General features: G+C 54.1%; 1 protein-coding gene across 5 annotated transcripts in view; it reads right to left on the reverse strand.

Moving 5' to 3' along the window:
* SH3RF3 (SH3 domain containing ring finger 3) overlaps nucleotides 1–21,791 on the reverse strand; it is a 206,375-nt gene that overhangs the window by 38,441 nt on the left and 146,143 nt on the right. For all 5 annotated transcript variants that reach the window (XR_013831165.1, XR_013831166.1, XM_079941603.1 and 2 more), the window contains 3 exons: nucleotides 20,791–20,864; nucleotides 10,108–10,278; nucleotides 8,432–8,685 (listed from right to left, as the gene is read on the reverse strand). Coding sequence is in view for 3 of the 5 variants with exons in the window: in XM_079941603.1 (XP_079797729.1) it covers nucleotides 8,432–8,685; nucleotides 10,108–10,278; nucleotides 20,791–20,864 (499 nt within the window). In the remaining 2 variants the exon portion in view is untranslated. The remainder of the gene's footprint in view (nucleotides 1–8,431; nucleotides 8,686–10,107; nucleotides 10,279–20,790; nucleotides 20,865–21,791) is intronic.

Consider the following 21,791-nt stretch of genomic DNA (forward strand, 5'->3'; position numbering starts at 1 on the left):
AGAACTTAACAGCACAATGTTGAATAGAACTGGTAAGAATGGACATCCCTAACTGGACCCTGATCCTGGGGAAAGCTTTCAGTTTTGGGGTTTTTCTTAATTAATTTTATGTATTTTTGGCTGTGTTTGGTCTTCGTTGCTGCACCTGGGCTTCCTCTAGTTGCGGCGAGCTGTGGCTTCTCTTGTTGCAGAGCACAGGCTCTAGGTGCGCGGGCTTCAGTAGTTGTGGCGCATGGGCTTAGTTGCTTTGCGGTGGCATGTGGGATCTTCCCAGACCCGGGCTCAAACCGGTGTCCCCTGCATTGGCAGGTGGATTCTTAATCTCTGTGCCACCAGGGAAGTCCCAGCTTTTAGTTTCTCACCATTAAGTCTGAGGTTAGCTGTGGGTTTTCACAGATACCCTTTATCAGGCTGAGAAGCTCACTTCTCTTTTCTCATTTTCTGAGAGTTTTAATGTGTAGACGTGGACAGCGCAGCAAAAAAACTTGAGTCATTTGACGCACGTCTTTGTTCTGAATCCTACTCTAATTTATGTTGGATTTTGTCAAAATTTTTTTCCACATCTACTGAAATGATCATGTTATGTTCATTTTTGAGTTTGTTAATACACTGAATTGTATTGACTGTCAAACATTAATCAAAGCTTAAGTTCCTGGGATAAACTCTACTTGATCAGGATGTATTATCCTTTTTACTTATCGCTGTATTTGACTTGCTAAAATTTTGCTGAGAATTTTTACACCTATGTTTTGAGTGATATTGGTCTGTAGTTTTACTTTTTAATGTCTTTGCCTGGTTTTGTTATGAGGGTAATGCTGGCTTCATAGAAAGAGTCAGGAAGCATTCTCTCTTCTTTTCAATTTTCTGGAAGAGTTTCCCTAGAATTGTTATAATTTCTTCCTTAACCAATAGGTATACTTCATCAATACAGCCACTTAGGCCTGCAGTTTTCTTTGTGAAAGGTTTTAAACTAATTCAATTTCTTTAATAAATAGAGGTCTATCCAGGTTTTTTAGTTCACCTTAAGTTATCAATTTGTGTCTTTTAAGAAATATATCCATTCTAATTTGTTAAGTTTATTGGCATAAAGTTTTTTAAAATAATAATCCCTTATCATTCTGTAGGATCTACAGTGATGTCAGTTTTATTATCCGTGGTATTGATAATTTGTGTATCTCTCTTTATTCTTTATCCAGCTGTCTAGAGGTTTATCAGTTCTTAATCAGTTTGGATCCTGACTCCGTCCATCACCTGTTAGTCAGGCAGCCTCAGGCAGGTCACTTCATACTTCTGAACCTATTTTCTCTTTTGTAAAACAAAGAAAATAGAATCTACCCTGATGGGTTGTTTTTAGTATTTAAGATTGTAGTCTGTGTGCGACGCACACATCTCACTTAGGGGCAACAGCTCAGTATTCACTAATTCAGTGCTCATGGAAACCTTATAGAACACCATAAAACCACAGAGACTGCGAGTAATGGGATCAACTGTGTGGCCTTCTAATTTTAACTGATTTATGGTTTTGTATTTAAAGTATTAAAATCTGTTTTCTGTTCACAGCATATGGTTGGGCCTTGTCTTTTTTTTTCGTAACAAGCTCTGAATTCTCCTTGAGGCTATTCAGATGATTCGTATTTAATGTGATTATTTACATGATTAGGTATAAACCTACATTTCACTACAGGTTTTCTATCTGACCCATGTACTTTGTTCCCGTTCCCCTCTTTTTACACCTTCTTTTGGATTAATGGAAGTTTCTGTGGTTCTATTTGATCGCCTCTGTTAGCCTGTTTGCTGAAACTCTTTGCTTTGACGTTTAGTGGTTGCCCGCGTCTCTAGTTTATGGTCACCTACCTACACGTCCTCACGCAGCACACGAGTAGACAAGACTCCCGACAGTGTGCATGGCGCTTCTGGGGCTCCCCTCCCACCCTCTGTGCATCTGCTACCACATACTTCACTTTTATATACATTTTTAATCCCAAACTGCACTATTTCTATTTTTGTTTAAAGTCAGTTTTATTTTAAAGATTTTTAAATAGTAAGGGAAAAATCGGATGCATTTATCCACGTAGTTACCGTTTCTACTGCTCCTCATTCCTTCGTATAGACCCATTGCCAACTGGTGTCACTTCCCTTCTTCCTAAAGAACGCTGTTCAACATTTTTCATAGTGTGGGTCCATTGGTGATGAAATCTTTTAGCTTTACTGTGTCTGAATGATTCTTTATTTTGCTTTCATTTATGAGAGATTTTGTTTGCTTTTTGGCTGCACTGGGTCTTCGTTACAGCACGCAGGCTTCTCTAGTTGTGGCACACAGGCTTAGCTGCCCCTCGGCGTGTGGGACCTTAGTTCCCCAACCAGGGATCGAACCCCTGTCCCCTGTATTGGAAGGCAGATTCTTAACCACTGGACCACCAGGGAAGTCCCGCTTTCATTTATGAAAGATACTTTTACTGCGTATAGGATCCTAACTTGACAGATTCATTTCTTTCATGATTTATTTAGTTTCCTACTGTCTTCTCACCTGCAGAATTCCTGACAAGAAATCCACCTTCATCCTTATTTTTTCCTACTTCACATGTATTTTTTTCTCTTGCTACCTTTAAGGTTTTCTTCATCACAGATTGTGAACGGTTTGATGATAATTTGCCTTGGTGTAGTTTTCTCCACGTTCCTTGTGCTTGGGATTCGCCAGCTGTCACTGATTTGTGAGTTTATAGTTTTCATCAAATTCAGAACAACTTTGGTCATTATTTCTTCAAATAATTTTTCTGTCCCACCCTTTTCTCCTTTAGTTTGGGGACTCCAGTTAGAAATATATTTGGCCACTTGAAGTTGCCCCATTGCTCACTGATGCTCTTTTAATTTAAAACAATTCTCTTTTATCTCTGTTTCATTTTTCATGGTTTCTATCACTATACCGTCAAGTTTTCACTAATATTTTCTTAGCAACGTCTAACCTGCTGTTAATGCCATCCAGGGTATTCTTGATCTCACACGTGTAGTTATTTCTTAAAGTTTGGTTTTGGTCTTTAAAGTATCTTCCATGTTTCTGCTTACCTTTCTGAGCATAGTGAATGCAATTATAACATCTGTGTTAATATCTTTGTCTGCTAATTCAAACGTCTGTGTCAGTTCTGAGTCAGCTTTCATTGACTGGTTGGTTGATCTCGTTGCGGTGGGGCATGTTTTCCTGCTCCTCCCCACGCCCAGTGCTTCTTTACTGCCATCAGACACAGGTGGGACGGGAGCGGTGCTGCCACTACCAGGCAAGATTCCTCTGCACGGACGGCCCGGTGCCCTGGGAGCCGGCTGGCGGGAACAGGCACCTTCCAGCTGCGTATCTGCAGACACTGAGAGTGAGGACCCTTCCTGTCACCGTGCTCCTGGCTCCGTGCGTTCCTCACACACACCTGCCTATTAGTTCTCAGCGTCCTGGTCCAGGGATGCTCTGTACCCGCTGGGCTTTTCTCTCTGTGCAGATCCCTCCCCACTGGGGCTCGGTCACCCAGACCCTCGTCTCCACACCACCCCTCCAGGGCACCTGCTGGGCACCTTCGCTCCCCTCGCCATGCCAACGCCTGGCCTTCTCTCCAGGCAGTGAGCTGGGATCCTCCTGTTTGTTCTCGTCTATCATGGATCACTGTCCTTAGTTTTCTAGTATCTAGTGTCTCACAAACCACTGTTGTATATATTTGTCTGTTTTTTCAGTTGTTTCTGATGGGAAGGTAAATCCTGACCTCATTACTTTATCTTAGCTGTGAGCAGAAGTCTAGCTTTATCCTTTGGATACAAAAATCTGATCACATCTATTATTTAAAACCCTTCAGGAGCCCTGCTGCCCTCAGGATAAAAGCTGAGGTTCCCTGACACAGGGGAAGAGAGCCGTCCAGCTCTGCTCCCTCCTGCACTGGGCCGCTCAGGTCCTCAGGCCCCGGCCCTTGGCTGGCTCCAGCCCCTCCCACGCTCCACCACTCACCCCTGCACGCTCAGCTCCACCGCTTTAAGACCTAAAGTAAACTTTGCCTCTGCAGAGAACCGTCACCGACACGCAGCTTCTCCTGCCTACCTCCGTCTCAGTCACATCAAATTAGGTCAAGTCACCCCACGTAGAAACCACGGTCTCTCTCCTCTCCCCGCTCCGCCTGCTCATCCCTCTGCTGGACTCCCTTTCTGCTTTGTCGGCCCACATACTTCCTCTCAGTCCTTTAAGAAGCAAGGCAGCATCACCTCTGGAAGACGGTTCACAGGCCCCTCTGCAGCTGCTCCCACTTCCTCCCTGGTCTGAGTGAGGTACCCTCCCACTCCATGCGCCTTAGTACCTGCCAGGCCTCCACCCCAGTGCTTTTCAAATTCCACTGTAAGCGTGTGTTTCCTCGTCCTCCTCTCTGAGTGGGGGCAGAAATGGGTTTCTGGTTCTTCTCTGTATGTCTGGGCCCCAGCAGAGGCCCCGGGTGCCCAGCTCTCCTCCAGTGCTTTTTGCTGATGAGTGAATGGCCGTACAGGGCTCTTACCCCCCGGTGCCATGGCCAGTGCAATCGGGCCTTTGTTCAACTGCCTGACTTTGGCTCGGGCTGAGAACACTGACGAGGGCCGCTCAGGTGCCTGGGCTGGGGTTTGCAGAAATGGGCAATCACTGCAGTGAGCAATCCACTGCCTGTGCTGTCAGCAGTGCGTTCTGCCCTCCAGATGCAGAGTGAAGTGCAGAGTGCCGTGGGAACTCCGTGGCATTTAATTACTGAAGTGACGGGGGGGCCTCCCGTAGCCTGGCTGTGGCAGCGCAAGCACGGGGACAAGCCCTGGGCTGGAACGCGCTGGGGAAGCCGCTAAACCATCCTGCACCTCGCTCTTCCCACACGTAAAATTAAACAGATGGAAGAGCACGCCTGTCACCCGTGGTGGTTACCATGGTGATCGAGGACAGACACGCAGTGTTGTTCTGCCCTGGCCGTGCCAATTTCTTTTATTCTGCTCTCATTCTGTTCCATAAATGAGACGGGCAGGTCACGTTCTGCTTTGAATTGGGGAGGGTGCTGTAACGGCGGGGCACGGAAAGGCCACTGCAGGGCACCTGGTGCAGAGCCAGGGCAGCCGTGCTGGAGGCCCGCCCCAGCCTCTCGGGGTCACCAGGCACAGGGAAATGCGTGAGGTGGGCTGGGTGAGTGGATGAGAGGCTCACAGGCAGAAGGGAGCTGGCTTGGGATGCGGGCTGCCCAGAACCTGCTCGGTGCTCCCAGGGCCTAGGAGACCAGCATCTCGGTGCACGTCTCACCAGCCATGGAGCAGCAGTCAGGGAGTTCCCGGGCTCACTTGATCATTAGGCGCTCAGTGGCTGCATCACAGCAAGAGGCTAAAATAAACACCATCAGCTGCTCTAAGCCAGGGCCAGCTGGAAGGTAGCGGCTGGGGCAAGAGGTCTGGCACAGATAATACTCCTGCAGAGACTCCTTTAGGACACAGACAGCTGGCTCTTCCCCAGGGCCCCGGAGGCCAGCTGCAAGAACAGACCTTACTTTTCATTAATTTAAGCAAAACCCACATATGAAGGACTATAGGCATTTACAGGGTCCCTGGGATGGCAGATCAGTCTTGGAGGCTCTACACCAGGGAAGTGCCAAGCCCACCCATGAGGCTTCCTTGTCACAGATCCCACTGCTGCTTGGGAACACCACCCAGCACGAGGCTGGACACCAGGCACCAGAAGTAGGCCCTGCACCTACGGACGACTGGGCACTGGGCACAGGAAGTCCACCCTGCACCCACGGACGACCAGGCCCTGGGCACAGGAAGTCCACCCTGCACCCACTATGACCGGGCACTGGGCACAGGAAGTCCACCCTGCACCCACGGACGACCAGGCACTGGGCACAGGAAGTCCACCCTGCACCCACTATGACCGGGCACTGGGCACAGGAAGTCCACCCTGTACCCACTACAACCGGGCACTGGGCACAGGAAGTCCACCCTGCACCCACGGACGACCAGGCACTGGGCACAGGAAGTCCACCCTGTACCCACGGATGACCAGGTACTGGGCACAGGAAGTCCACCCTGCACCCACGGACGACCAGGCACTGGGCACAGGAAGTCCACCCTGTACCCACGGACGACCAGGTACTGGGCACAGGAAGTCCACCCTGCACCCACGGACGACCAGGCACTGGGCACAGGAAGTCCACCCTGTACCCACGGATGACCAGGTACTGGGCACAGGAAGTCCACCCTGCACCCACTATGACCGGGCACTGGGCACAGGAAGTCCACCCTGCACCCACTATGACCGGGCACTGGGCACAGGAAGTCCACTCTGCACCCACTATGACCCGGCACTGGGCACAGGAAGTCCACCCTGGTCCCCTGAAAAGCTGGGTGTTTCACCACCACCTTCACCCCCAAAAGGGACCCAGAGGCCCCTCAAGTTTTGTCCTCTGAAAGGAAGCCACATTCAGGATGTCTGTCCAGAGTCCAGGCCGGTGGCAGCACCTCACCCGCCAGGCATGGACGAGCAGCACCGCCCCCACCGTGGCGAGGGGGGATTCACACACGGACGGGAGCCCCACATCTGGAGGCTGGTCCAGGTCAGCCAGGGCCACAGTGGACCAGCGCCCACGACACCCCTCAGAGCCACAGGCCAACCTTCCCCCGTAAGCCAGACCCCTCTGGGCGCCTCTAGGTCAGGGGACGGCACCGGCAAACTGCACTAGCAGCCCTGCCCCTCCCAGCTCTTCCACGTGGCCCCTGTGCCCCCTAATAGCTCATTATTTTGTCCCAGTTCTGCAACCCCAGCCCTGGGGCCAGACCACTGTCACCTCTCACCTGGACAGCAGCACCTCGCCAGTCCCCAAGCCAACTCTTCCTCCTCACTGTGCCCAGGGACGTCTGGTAAAGCGTCACCTCTTGTTCAGAAGCCCTGGGGGTTCCCGCGGCCTGGACTAGAGTTTGGCCCTGACCGCTGGTAATGAATCACATTCGCCTTGCTGACTCCGTGCCCTGCGCGCTCCAGGGCTGTCCTCTGACAGGACGGTACCAGCGGCTGCGCTGAGCACGCGCCACGCCCGCCGGGGGCACGTCCTCGCACACCATCCCGGTAGGAGGGGCCCCAGCGCAGGACCCCCGCTGCCCCCCAGCACTTCAACCCGCCCTGCTTGCTGCCCTCACTGCACCGCTCCATCTGGAGGACAAGGACACTCTTCTCGCACTTCTGTGCCTTTGTTCCCTCCCCCCTGTCTGGGTGCTACAGGCAGCTCTGCCTAGGACCGACCCCTCACCAGCCTCGTCACAGCGCCCGCACACCCCCCCCCCCCCCGCCACTGGCCCCGCCGCCCTAAGGGCCAGTCCCAGGGCTGAGAGCAGGGCTGGCTCTGAAACGCTGGGCTTCCCGCCAGCGCTCAGCAATGCGTCCCGACAATGGGGGGCAGGGGGCGCCCGGACACCCGCCCCCCTCGTGTCCCTTGGCCGCGACTGGGAGGGACTGTGGCCCCACTGTGCTGAGTGTCGTCTGGGCTTCTCACACCAAGGAGATGCTTTCTGGAGACTCCTAGCGGGCCGTCTCTGGCTGGCCAGAGTCTAGAAAACAGTGTACTTTACTGCTCTAAAGAATTTACATTTATTATCCTTTAAGCCTTACTTTGAAAAGAAGAGAGATGATTTCTGAGAATGAGGCTGGGGTGGGAAAAGGAATTCTGTGTCATTTAAGTGAAATTCAGCGGTACATTCTCCTGTCCTGGGTCCCTTGTCACTACATGGTGACAATGTTACTGGTTCTACGTGTCGGAAAGTTACTGGCCTGGCTCCCAGGAGCATCATGTGAGCCACGCTTAGCAGCTCCTCTTAGCTCACTGCCAAGCTTCCAAGCAAGACGTGCTAACCCCTCTTCATGCCTGCACCATCCACCCCACACTTTCCGTCATCTCACGCTACACTGGGAGCGACCTGGGTTCTCCTGAATTCTGGTCAGTCTGCCTATTGGTGAAGCCGCATGAAGGTGAACAGTCGATGACCATCACTCCCTCCAGCCTCAAAGCGTTTCAGGAAGGGACCCTGTGGATCTGTCTCATTACCAGCTCCGTCCTGGGGGTGCTGCCTAATCGGGAGACCCCCTTAGCACCTGGCATTTGGACGTAGGTGACCCACAGCGGCTGACGAAGGTGCCCAGAGGCGCCAAGGTAACCTCACTGGTCCACCCAGTCCTCTGGCTACATGAAGTGTATAAACACCTGTGAATTCTCTACTCCCTTCCAGCGGCCAGAACAGGCTAACATGATTAAGTCAACACATCCCCCAAGATTAGCAGAAGTTCATGATTACGACGGGCCCTTCCATGGACTGCTCGAGATCTGGGCCAAAAGGATGCTCATGACTTCTGACCCTGAGACCACCCTCCTCAAATTTTCCAGCAGAATGAGGCCCGTGGGAGCCTGCCACATACCGGGGGGGCCGGCGCTCCGGGCTTGGCTGGCCGCCGGCTGAACTGAGTGCCGCAGACAACTGCTCAGTGCGGGCGAGACTGCCTGGTGCTGGGCCGGAGCCTGGGCCATGGTGAGGGGGAGGGCCGGCCTCAGGGCCGTGGCCGGGCTACTCAGACTCCCACCGCCTGGGTGAAGCGTTGTGGCCATCCCCTTGGCCAGCGGAGACCCTCCGACCGCGTTATTCCGGGGTGGCCCAGCCCCGCCTACAGGAACCCTGAGGAAGTAAACAGAATGAAGTCAGGGGAGGGCACAGATGCAACCATGCCACACAGGCCACGTGGTCCGGGGACAAATCCTGAAGTACCACCAAGAGGACGCCTGCAGGCATGCGATGCCCAGAGCTCAGGCTGGCAGCAGAGCCCCCTGTACAATGGCATGGTCTCTCGATGCGAATATGTGAGAAACAGCAAGAGAACCCTAAGAAACAGAAATGATGCTAATCAGATATTTTGTTCCAGAGCCACTGCCTTGATTTAGTCTAACAAACAGCTGTGTGTCCCCAACACGTGCAGAAGGAATGGGCTTGGACGCATCTGGCAGGCGGCAGGCGGCAGGAAGCAGGACCCGTCTCCCTCTGGACACAGCTTCCTGGCTCTGGGGCCTCCAGGAAAGGGTGCAGACAAGCCCTGTGCTCCTGACGGACGCCGGGGAACTTGCGGTTTTGCCCATACTTTCCAGATGAAGCCAGTGTCGACAGCCCAGGAACACAAAGGAGCACAGGACCCCGAGACGGGCTCTGATGGTCTGTTCTGCACGTGCCGGCGCTGAGCCGTGCACCAGCTCTCAGCATGTGGGTCTGGGCTGGGAAGCTCCTGGGGTCCGGTTTCAGGGATCAAATGCCTTCCATTTGTCTAAGAGCTGGGAAAACGTCCCTTCTGTCCCCTCAGGATCTCAGTCGTGAAACCCCAGAGCCACACGTGGGGGAGGGCAGGCACTGCTGCCAGGGTCCGGGGCCATGTGGGAGGGCCCCGGGGAAGCAGAGCCTCTGCGGAGCAGCTGTGGGGAGAAGGGCCTCCTCGTCCAGGGCCATGGGGCCATGGGGCTCACAAATGGTGGGCCTTTCCAGGAGGGACCGTGGGTGGCGTGGCTCCCCTCCCCGCTGCTTCAAAGGTGCGAGTCGGTCCGTCGTCAGTGCAGGTTTGGGCATTGTTCAGTTGTCTTCCTGAAGTCTTGTTCCAAAGAGAGCAGAAGCCCGGGGGCGAGCCTCCAGTGGACCTGCGTGTCCTGGGCTGTGAACCAGGGCTGGGTAATCCAGGGTTCCACCCTGCAGTGGATGCTCCCCTCCATGGAAACATCTGACAACCCTGGGTCATCTCTAGCGAATTTTTTAACTTGCTTTTCCGAGGTTATAAAAACTACCAGTAAATTTGTAAAACACAGGAAGTCACAAGGAAGAAAAGAAATTATCACACATAAGGCTCCACTCAGTAATAATGGTTAACTTCTGGGAGTATGTAATCTTGCCTTCACGTGTGTGAATGGCATGTGCTTCTCGCACACACACCCGCTGTACTCACACGTGCACACACGCACACGCATTCACACATGCCCACGTGCCCACGAGGTCCCGCCCTGGAATGCCCGCCCCCGTGTGCAGCTGCCACGCGCGGCTCTGCTCCTCATGGGCACACCTCACCTGGAGACGGGCGTCACGTAGTTCCCCGGGAACACGCCCGAGAGCCCCGTCCGCAGCGCTGTGCCCTTGAACCAGCCATCCCGACACTTCTCCAGCACGCGGTACGTGTCGCCCTTGCGCAGCTCCAGCTCGTCGCTCTTCTGGGGCTTGTAGGCATAGAGCGCCAGGTACCTGCGGCAGGAGAGGCAGGCCGGTGAGGGGGCGCAGCTGGGATCAGCTACCAGGAGCGGCGGGCAGGGAAGGGACCGAGCTCCCCTGGTGACCCAGCAGCCATGGCCCCCATGCCCTGCGCTGAGCCGGCCGGCAGAGCGCACGGCGGCCCCACTACTCGCCCGAGGCCCTGGAGGACCTGCCAGACGAGATGGTGGCGCCAGCTCTCTGGGCCCCTGCTTCATGCTCTTCTCTCTGCTTCACGCCTGACACTCTGGGCAAGAGAAAGCCTTCGGGAAAACGGGGCTGAGCTACGCAGCCCCGGGCTGGGATTTCCTTGTTTCATCTTACCTGCTGCTTACTCATCCATCTAAGCTGGAAGAGACTCAGGGGCCCTTTTAAGGAAAAGGCAGCCCAGTTAGGGACTCCTCAGATCTGTGGCTAATTGAAATCCTGCTTTTCTTTTAAGCCTCTTGGAACAATGCAGTGGTGTGAACCCTGGCCCAGGGCTTGGAAGCTGCGCCCTCAGGCACCAGCTGTAAGTGCTCTGCTACCCTGGGGCTTTGTGGACCCGGTGAGTGTGACCTAACGGGAGAGTGGTCTCAGGCAGATACACTGCTCACGCGATCTGGGCAGGAAAAGTGGCGCGGCTTTCACTCCAACAGGGAACCAGATGCATTTAGAGACATTTGTTTTGGCCGCACCACGCAACGTGTGGGATCGTAGGTCCCCGACTAGAGATCGAACCCGCGCCCCCTGCAATAGAAGCACGGAGTCTTGACCACTGGACCGACAGGGAAGTCCCAAGCTGCATTTTTAAGAAGCGTCGTCTCCTGGGCTGCCTACCAGGATGTGCCTGGTGGGCACCCTGCCCCCCCTCCCCGGGCTGGCTCCTGAAGACAGGAGCTCACCGACCCCCAGAGCACCCTCCTGACCCTGGGGGCCCCTCTTACAAGGTGACGCAGAGATGGGACACAACTCACTGGGGTCAGGCGAGGAGAAGGGAGGCCTCCTGGCTCAGAGGGGCCTTGGGAGGAAGAGGCTAGAACAGGCGGAGACCCCGCAGAGCACAGACGTCCCAGCTGTAAAATTCAGTAAAATGAGATAAACTAAACAAAACCCACGCCACTTGGATGCCCCTGCCCTGCCAGGCGAAGGCCTGGCCTCACCACTACCCTGCTCCCCTGGAGTGAGAGGATGGACTGGGTCTTAGAGACAAATCTGACAAGAGGAAGGACTCGGGCCCTCGGGGAGGGTGAACGAGGCCCCATGGGGAGGACCTCCTTGTCTGGGGTGAAGATTCACGCCAGCCACGTGACACCAGGCGATCAACAAAGAGCTGGTGTCATCCTTCTACTTGCACGTGTGTGCTGCTCGCGGGCCTCTTGGAGGGCGAAGAGGAATCTCTATAAACCAATGTCCCACGAAAACTGCGTTCACACCCAGACTGCCTCACCGGGGGGCAGGATGGGGGAGAGGGTGGGGGGAAGGCCACTGGGCTGGTCCTGGGGGGCTACGAGCCAATAAGGATGAGGCCTGCTCTCAAGGAAACAGAGTGAAACACAGATCTCACTCGTCTGCCTCATTCTGCCCCTCGGTGGTGTGAGAACAGTCTTTCTGATTCTGCTGCCGGTGACCCACAGTGGCCAAGGGGACGCCAAGCTGGGGGACACGTGGGCAAGCGTCATGACTTGGGCAACCTCCCTCGAACCCCTGGTCTGTGGGCTGAAGTCCTGCTGACTGAGGCCCCTCTTCCCAGGCTCCTGTCCCACGGGACTGCAGTGCGGGCGACCTCGAGGAGGGTGTGTGTGGAGAGTGCAGGTTCCCTTCTCCCGTGAGGAGTCCTGGCAGCTTGTCCTTCTGGGGCAGATCTTTTGTCCTCAGCTGGGATCCTGGCAGGTGGCCACCTGCTGCCCTGCGGCCGTGTCCATCTGCTGCTGAGGGAACCCAGGGATCCACCCAGAAGAGGGTGCGTGTGCCTGTCCAGCTGAGGGGACCCAGCAAACTGAGGTGCTCCCGAACACACACGCACACTCCTGCCTCAGGACCTTTGCACCTGCCTCCTCCACCTGGGGGCCCCTCTCCCCTCTCATCTGCCCTCCCCCACAGCATGCTCCCCATGGGGTAGAGGCTTTCATGTCCTGTTCGTGCTCCACCCCAGGGTCTAGAACAGTGTCTGCACCAGGCAGGTGCGCAATCAACATCTATGGAAAGAATAAAATAGGGACTCTGGTTTTGAGACTAAGATCAAGACTGTTGAAGAAAAAGGGGTGCATGTGGTCGTGTGTCCGTGTGCATGTAACGCATCCGCATGTGCACGTGTGCGCATGTGTTCACGTATGTGTGCACGTGTTTCTGTGTATGTATGTACTTGTGTGTGTGTGTGTACGTGTGTGTGCACTGGGAACGGTTTCATCCAGCCCCGAGTTCTGCTGGACAAGCTGGGCTATGAGGATAAGTGGGGGAAGCGGGCTCTGAGTTTCCTCATTTGGGGTCCAAGCACACTGCTGGGACCAGAAGGAGGAGGGGTGCCCTGGGAGGTGCTCCCAGGAGGACAGAAGGAAAGGCAGAGGGGCTGCTCTCCAGAAAGGAAAGGGAAGAAGCGAACAGAAGCAGAGGATGGATGACACAGGTGTGGGTCCACAGGGAGCTAGGTCCAGAGGGAGGTGGGGGGCTGGAGGGACGAGGGGCCCACATGGGAGCTGAAAGGGCGTCTCTTAACAAGGATACCCACCGGCGTGCAGCCCCGGGGGGGTCAGGGTCCCTCCACCAGGGCCTGGCAGGTGGCCTTTTTCTTTGCCCCCACCCACCCTTCCAGCCCCTGGGACTGGGTGACTTCAGGGGCCACCTGCCGTGGAGCTGTGGACACGGGGGCTCCTGCAGGAGGGGGCGCCGTCCCTGCCGGGAGAGGACAGACCCCGGGTGGCGAGCGTGAGGCTCGGGGGTCTCAGCTGCCCAGGGCGGGCCCCCCACCCCCGGCGCAGCGTCCACCAGCACCCACCTCTACGGCGGAGTCAACTCAGGTTTTCAAAGCAAGTGAGTGTCAGAGACCTCGGCAAAGAGCCGACGAGCCGTGTGTGTGTCTGTGATCTGGGGAGCGGCCGTCAGATGACAGAGCAACGTTTCCGGGGACGAGTGATGGTCTCTCAGCATTCTGGGATCCCCGAGCCATTAGGGAACAAGGTCTGTGTTGACTTCTCAGCATCTTCCCATCACACAAGAATGAGCATTCTTCAGACCGTGGGCCTCAAGTCATCTGGATTAAGCCTTTAAATCAGAACAGGCTTCTTTCAAAATCCCACTGGTACTTTAGAGAAACACACCACGGTTCCTGACGAAGTCATAACGGCAGAAAACGGGCAACTGAGGCGAACCTGGCGGAAACCACCAGTCGACTCGACCGGCCTGGACCAACTGTGGGCCCCGCCGCGGCCGGAGCGCCAGCCTCCAGGACCACGGGCTCTGCTGAGGCGCGTCCTGAGCGAGTCTGCAGGCAGACTGGATCTATTTTGCATCCCGCCTCCTCACGTGGGATGCCCAGAGTCTAGCAGGGGGAAGCAGGTTTCCTTCCCAGTTTCAGCTGTTTGTTTCTTGGAGGCATACTGGTTCTGGTGCCCCTCGGGCACTAACCACGTCGGGGAGGGGGGCTTACTTCCAAGGATGCCTTCAGCCCCGGGGGAACGAGGCGCCCTCCTCCTCCAAGTCATCAGAGTCAGAACTCTGCCCTACCTTGTTGATGGGGAGCTGTTGACGGGCAGCTGCGCCCATGGGGCAGCGTGCAGAGCCCCACCCCACCTCGGGTGCCATGGGCCGAGGCAGGACGAGGGTGCAGCGCAGGAAGCTGGCATTAGTCATGGTCTCGCCCAAGCCCCACGTGAGCTCTGAGGCTGGGCTACCCACCCATTTCACAGCTGAGCACACTGAGGCTCAAAAAAGATGGAGAATCTGTGTTTACAAAGCAGCGAGCTGGAGGCAGGTGGTTCCGTGGCCGCAGGGACCTGGCGGGGGTGGGGGGCCCTGTGGGAGGCTGGGGAGAGGCCCGGGCAGGAGAGGCCGGGGAGCGGGGGCTCCACGTGAGGGGCCTGTGCTGAGTGGCACCAGGGCACTAATGCCCTTGCTGTCTTCATCTTTATTTTAAATTCGTTCTCTGAGGAGTAATCCCTCCTCTGGTCTCAATATTTCAAGTTCAGCCTCTCAGTGTGCATGGCTGGGGGGTGTTCACCTGGAACACCTCTGCCCCCCACCTCCCCACGGGCGTTCTCCTGCACTAGGGGCCTGCACACCTGCGTGCAGCTTGCGCTGGGGCGGCGCTGGCCAGGGAACGTGGCATCTGCTTCCCCTGCTGTGACTCAAGAAAACGCCCCGGAGGGACCAGCCGGCTCCCAGCCCGACGCCTGCAGCTCCGCGGTCCCTGCCGTGCGCCGGGTCACCCCGTCCAGGTCCGAGTGCGGCCACAGGGTAGGGTGCATCCTTTGCACCCCTTCCCACCGCACGCCTTCAGCCGCGCCCACCAGCACTGTGTGCTGCCGTCCTGGGAAAGCTGGAGGAGGATCCCTGATCCTCACGGAGCCTGGGGCCCCAGCCGGGCCTGGGTGAAATGCGGGGACCAGGCAGCAGCCGCATGGTTCCCGGCGCCCCACCCTCCCTTTCCACTCCTTCCAAAGGCCTTGAGCTCAGCACAGGCCTCCACGGAGGACGCAGGGGGTCCCACGTCACGTGCAGAGCAGGCCCGGGATTCGCCTCTGTGCGTTCACACACAAGGTTGGTACTGATTTCAGACAGGAGTGGGAGCGTCTGGATCCCAGCGCCTCTTCCCCACAGCCCGGTGGCCGGCAGGGGGCTCTCGGGCCCATCGAAGAGGCGACCCTTCCTCCAGGCAGACGCAGCCCTGTGTGAGGCGGGGGGAGTGTCAGGCCCCTTCCCGGCGCCCTCAGCCGGCAGTGGAGGCCGTGAGCACCGAGCTGGCACCGTGGGAAGAGCTGCCAGCTCACCGTATTACTTGCTCTTTCCTACGTAAGATCTTCACTTGCTGTTAATTGTCCACAGGCTCTAATCAAGCAGCGATGAAAGAACTTTAATGCCGTCATTAACTTCACACCCTTCCACCTCCATATGAGGCCTGCTCGTCTCTTCTGGAGTAAGGAAGGTTCTTTTCCATTCCTCCTGGGAAGAGTCTGCCCCTGCTCTTCTAGCTGCCAGGGCCGCATGGGCTCAGGTCAGCGCGACATGTGCCGCTCGCTGGCTCTCAGTCGGCAGGATCAGCTGAGGAGAGGGTTCAGCACAGGAAGTTCCCGAGCTTGCCTCTTCGCACGGACACAGCAAGTCCACAGCCACATGTGGGACCACCTCCTTGAAAAGGGACCTGAACACTGGCTGAACAGAGCCTCCACCACGAAGGGTAGAAGGACAGCGTGGAGACGGGCAGGGGAAGCAGAGAGACGGACTTGCCCAGGAAAACCCCTCCCCAGCTACCGCAATCCAGTCAGGAGGGACCACAGGGGACGGGTCTCTTCCCTGAGGAGTGAGGGATTCAAGCTCCACACGCAGCCCCCAACCCTAGATCCCGCTCAGAGAGACCAGCCCCCAAAACACCCGGCTTTGAAAACCAACAGAGAATACCCAGGAGGACTACAGAAGCACAGGGAGTGGAAAACCCGCTCTCAGTGGAGTTGAACGTGCAGACTCACTCGACCTAAAAACCAGTGCAAGAATACCAGACTGAACAGCTCACAGCCCACTTACTGACGCTGAAGCAGCTGCCAGAGAGGCGGGAACCAAGTGGGCTGCTCCCTGGGAACTGAGTCTCTGGCGGGAGCCGTATCCGTGATCTCAGGCTACCTTGCTAATGCCGGCTGGTGGGCGCAATTTTGGAATGCTCCATCTAACCTGTTAGTGTCAGTGGGCATGCCCTGATGAAGCGCCGCCCACCCTGCACTTTGGCTAGGCCTCACGGCCAGCTGAGCAATAGCCCTGCCCACCAGTTCCCAGCAGCTGCTGCAGCTGGGCCCACGGACGTTCGGAGGCCAGCCCCACCCACCAGCATGCCTCAGCAGTAGCTGCAGCACCCCCACAACGGGAGGCTGCACACAGCCCACACAGGGGACCCTCGAGTGCCTGACTCTGGTGGCCAGGCAGGATTGCACCTCTGGGCCCACACGACATCTCCTAATAAGGCCACCCCTTCAAGACTGGGAGCTGAAGGAGCTGATTTACCTAATACATAGAGGCAAACACAGAGAGAGTCAGGCAAAACGAGGAGGCAGAAGAATATGTTCCAATTGAAAAAACAAGATGAAACCTCAGAAAAAGAACTAAACAAAATGGAGATAAGCAATCTACCTGATACAGGGTTAAATGTAATGGTCAAAACGATGCTCACCAAACTCAGGAGGAGAATGGACTTAATGGACACATACAGAACATTCCATCCAAAAGCAGCAGAAAACACGCTCTTCTCAAGCATACATGGAACATTCTCCAGGATTAATCACACCAGTTTACAAAACAGGTCTCAATAAATTTAAGAAGGTAGAAATCATATCATGCATCTTCTCTGACCACAATCGTGTGAAACCAGAAATCAATCAAAAGAAAAATTGGGAAAAACATGGAAATTAAACATGAATGGACCATTGACAAAATCAAAGGAGAAATTTAAAAATACGTAGAAACAAATGAAAATACAACCACAATGATCCAAAATCTATGGATCACTGCAAAAGCAGTTCTAAGAGGGAAATTTACAGTGACATGAGCCTACCTCAGGAAGCAAGAAAAATCTCAAATAAATAATCCAACCTTATACTTAAAGGAACTAGAGAAAAGAAGAAAAAACAAAGTCCAATGTTAGTAGAAGAAAGGAAATAATAAACATCAGAGCAGAAATAGATGAAATAGAGACTAAAAAAAAACCAATAGAAATGATCAATGAAACTAAGAGCTGGTTCTTTGAAAAGATAAACAAAATTCTCAAACTTTTAACTAGGCTTATCAAGAAAAAATGAGAACTGGCCCAAACCAATAAAATCAGAAATGAAAAAAGAAGTTACAACTGACACCAAAGAAATAGAAAGGATCATAAGAGACTGCTGAGAACAATTATACGCCAACAACAACCTGGAAGAAATGGAAAAATTTCTAAAAACGTATAATCTTCCAAGACTGAATCATGAAGAAATAGAAAATCTGAATAGACTGATTACTAGTAAGGAGAATAAATTAGTAATCAAAATTCTCCCAAGAAACGAAAGTCCAGGACCAGAGGGCTTCACTGATGAATTCCACAAAATATTCAAAGAAGATTTAATACCTATCCTTTTCAAACTCTTCCAAAAAATTAAAGAGGAGGGTAAACAAACTCATTTTACAAGGTCAACATTACTCTGATAACGAATCCAGATAAGGACACCACAAAAATAGAAAATTACAGGCCAATATCCTTGACAAACATAGATGCAAAAATCTTCAACAAAATATTAGCAAATCGAATTCAAAAATATTGATACATTAAAAGGATCATACACTGTGACCAAGAGGATTTACTCCAAGGATGCAAGTATGGTTTAACATCTGCAAATCAACCAATGTGATACACCATATTAACAAACTGAAGAATAAAAACCACATGATCGTCTCAATAGATACTCAAAACACGTTTGACAAAATTCAACATCCCCTTATGATAAAAAACTATCAACAAAATGGATACAGAGGGAACATATCTCAACATAGTAAGAGCCATATATGATAAGCCCACGTCTAACATCATTCGCCACAGTGAAAAGCTGAAAGCAATTCCTCCAAGATCAGGAACAAGACAAGGATGTCCACTCTTGCCACTTTTATTCAACATAATACTGGAAGACACAGAGAACAGACGTGTGGACACAGGGAGGGGTGGTGGGATGAACTGGGAGATTGGGACTGACCTATGTGCACTGCCATGTGTAAAACAGAGAGCTGGTGGGAACCTGCTGCATAGCGCAGGGAGCTCAGCTTGGTGCTCTGTGGTGACCTAGATGGGTGGCATGGCGGGTGCGGGGGGGGGGGTGGTGGCAGGGAGGTCTAAGAGGGAGAGGATATATGTGTACATAAAGCTGAAATCACTTCATTGTATAGCAGAAACTAACACAACATTGTAAAGCAACTATACCCCAATTCTAAAAAATAAAATAATACTGGAAGTCCTAGTCACAGCAATCTGACAAGAAAAAGAAAAAGAATCTACATTGGAAAGGCAGAAGTAAAACTGCCACTGTTTGCAGATGACATGATATTATACATAGAAAATCCTGAGGATACCACCAAAAAACTGCTAGAACTCATCAGTGAATTTTATAAAGTTGCAGCATATGAAATTAATATACAGAAATCTAGCAACAAACTATCCAAAAGAAAAATGAAGAAAACAATCTCATTTACAACTGCATCAAAAAGAATAAAATATCTAGGAATAAATTTAACCAAGGAGGTGAAAACAGTGAAACCTATAAGACATTGATGAAAGAAACTGAAGAAAACACAAAAAATGGAAAGATATTCTGTGCTCATGGATTAGAAGAATTAGTATTGTTAAAATGTCCATACCCTCCAAGGCAATCTACAGAGTCAGTGCAATCCCTATCAAAATTTCAATGGCATTTTGCATAGAACTAGAACAAATAATTCTAAAATTTGCACGGAATCACAAAGGACATCGAATAGCCAAAGCAATCCTGAGAAAGAAGAACAAAGCTGGAGGTACGGTGTCTCTGACTTCAAACCATACGGCCACAGAACGCACGCGTTAACTTGCCGTAGTCCAGTACGCTCGTGCTGGCCACGGTCCCTGTATGACCACCATGACCGACAGATACATTCCTGCCAAAAGGCTTGTCACCCTTTGAAAGATGTATCTGACTCCCTTCTGTTACCCAAATGAAAATCTCCACCCAAACAGGGACGGCCATGCTCCGGAGGTGAGGCAGAGGGAGTCGGCAGGGGGCTGGGGACCACACTGACCCCCTCATGCCCCAGGGCAGAGCGGGGGCAGGGGGAGAAAGAAGTCCCTCCAAACTCTGCACCAAACTTAAAATCCCTCCGTGATGTGGAAGGTCTGCATGTGGCTGAGGCCTCCAGCATGTGCTGATGACTCTCAGGGAGTGATACTCCTGGAACTGGGTCTCCAAGGCAGAGTGGCGTCCTTGGGTGGCTGACCTGGTGTACAAGAGCAGGGGCTCTGGGCTGCTGCCAGGACCCTCGGCACCCAGGAGGGAGGATCCGGCTCTCTCCGAACAAGTAAGAGTTACTGAGAGCCTGCGTGCCGGGCACCTTGCTGGGGACGCCAAGATGAAACACCCGGGCCTCATGCTTCACGAGCTCTCCTGTCCCGCCTTGCACTTGGGGAACTACAGTAAGGCCTCACCGTCTCCCATGGACCAGGCCTGCTTCCTCAGGTAAAGAGTCCTGCACCCAGTTCTCATGAGCAAGACCCCTGCCCATCCCTCCCCGGGTGCCCCGGCCCCAGGTCTGAGTGAAGGCCGTTGGAACTCATCCAGAGAGCTAGCTGGAAGACGGTGCCTCTGTCCAGTGTTGGTGAGGCCTGAATTTCTGCCTCAAGACATCGAGACACCACTTACTAACCTACGTCCCCTCAGGAAGCTACGCAAAGATAGGTAGGTCCCAATGTCCTTGACTTAGCTGGTTTCGGCAATCACCCAGTCACAGCAGGATGTTCAGGGACTCCTGTCTGCCGCCAGGTAGAGGTAAGCGTCTGGCCTGGGCTCGAAGAAGGTGAACCTGTACCAGCGGATATAACCACCTTCTAGGAATCCTTCTGAAGACTGGCAAACTGCATTTTCAAAAGGCATCGTTCGCTTGAAATCCATTTTGTTCTGCCACTACACAGGTTCCAAGTGTCCCTCTGGCCATACTGGACCTTGGGAACCTCCTACCTTGCCACGTTGTTTCCAAATTCATATTCTCCACCTTAAACGGTCATTCAAGTAACTGAACTCATTGCCACACAACAGAGTAGCCAGCAATGTGATTCTTCAGAACACTCTTTAAATGGCGATTTTAAACGGCACGTCTTTTAGGAGCTGTCATTTAACAAGAGCAGATTCTCTAAACAGACAAGCATCTCACTTCCCAGCAACGGTTCATCTGGCTCGATTTGGGGATGACATGCAGCTGCTGTGCACTGGACGGCAGTGGGCACAGAGCTGCATCTGGGCAGCTGGTGATGTCGGCCGCCCTGGCTGCCCTCTGCCCCACGGGGCCCACCTCCTCAGGGGTCTCTGGGGCCCTTTCTTGGGTGGCCAGTGAAAGTGTCATCAAATATCTGGACACACCCCCCGCCCCCTGCTTGTACCGGATGCCGGGGGGACAGTGATGTTGAACCCACCAGCCTGCTGGCCAGGCGGCCCCGCCAGCAGTCCTGTGAGCTGCACAGAACCAAGCAGGTGACACGCTAGAAAACCCCACGTGGACACGCTAGCGGGGGTGGGGGAGGCGCTGAAGGCTGGGACCCCAAAAACATAAACGGCAGCTCACACGTTGAGGGGCAGCTGGACTTTGGGAGCTGTGCCCTGCTGTTCAGCCACTGGGGTGCATCCGGCCGAGGCGTCCTGGAAACAGACAAGAGGAGACAGTGAGTGGACACAGGCTCCAGGGGTACGGAGCATCCGCGGTGGAGTCTGGGCATCTGGCCCCCTCGGCTGCCTGACTCTGTGGCCTCCACGGCCCGGGTCCCGCTGCCCGGCTTTAGTAGCCGTCCTTCAGTCCAGAGGGGGCCTGGCAGCCAGCGACCCCCGTCCCTCCCGCAGCAGCTCAGGAAACCGCTCAGCCCGCGTCTGGCCCGGACGGTGAGGTGCCGTGTCCATCATGGAAAGAGGCGGTGGGGTGGCCGGCCTTCATTCTCAGGACTCGGATTCATTCCTCCTGTGTCTGGCCGAGAAAATCCCGACAAAACCTTTCATGCTCCAACATGTCAGCTTATTTAGAAACCGTGTCCCCGAAAGCTAAAGAAAATCGGTCCTTTGACAGTGGACGGGGGGCAGCTAGCGGGTGCCAGGATGTAGAGCGCTGCCTCTCCTGCCTGACCCGAGGCGCGCAAAGCGTCAAGGCTCTACCCTGCGGACGACGGAGGGATGGCCGCCTTGTGGGAGGTTCCTGCCAAGTGCCAGGTGCACGGTGAGCTGGGGGAGGGCCGAGCAGCGGGCTCCGGGCTGCAAGATGATGCTGGGCTATCCTTAGGGAACCCCGCAGATCCAGCCTGCCAGGGGCATCGTCCCCCGAGTCCCCTCACCACACACTGGCTCGTGCCGCCCCTGCCCTCCCCAGGTGGCATCCCATCTTTCTGCTCAGGGTACTGGGTGGCCTGGCGAGTTGAACTCTGGTCCCCAAAGTGCACGAGTCATGGCCCTCATGCCTGTGAAGGTGACCTTATTTGGAATCGGGGTCTTTGCAGGGGTAATATGAAGCAAGGATCCTGAGATGAGATCATCCCACGAGACAGAAAAGAACAGAGACACCAGAGGTGAGAAGGTGGTGAG

This window comes from Stenella coeruleoalba (assembly GCF_951394435.1).
Source record: "Stenella coeruleoalba genome assembly, chromosome: 13".
NCBI classification, from domain to species: Eukaryota; Metazoa; Chordata; class Mammalia; order Artiodactyla; family Delphinidae; genus Stenella; species Stenella coeruleoalba.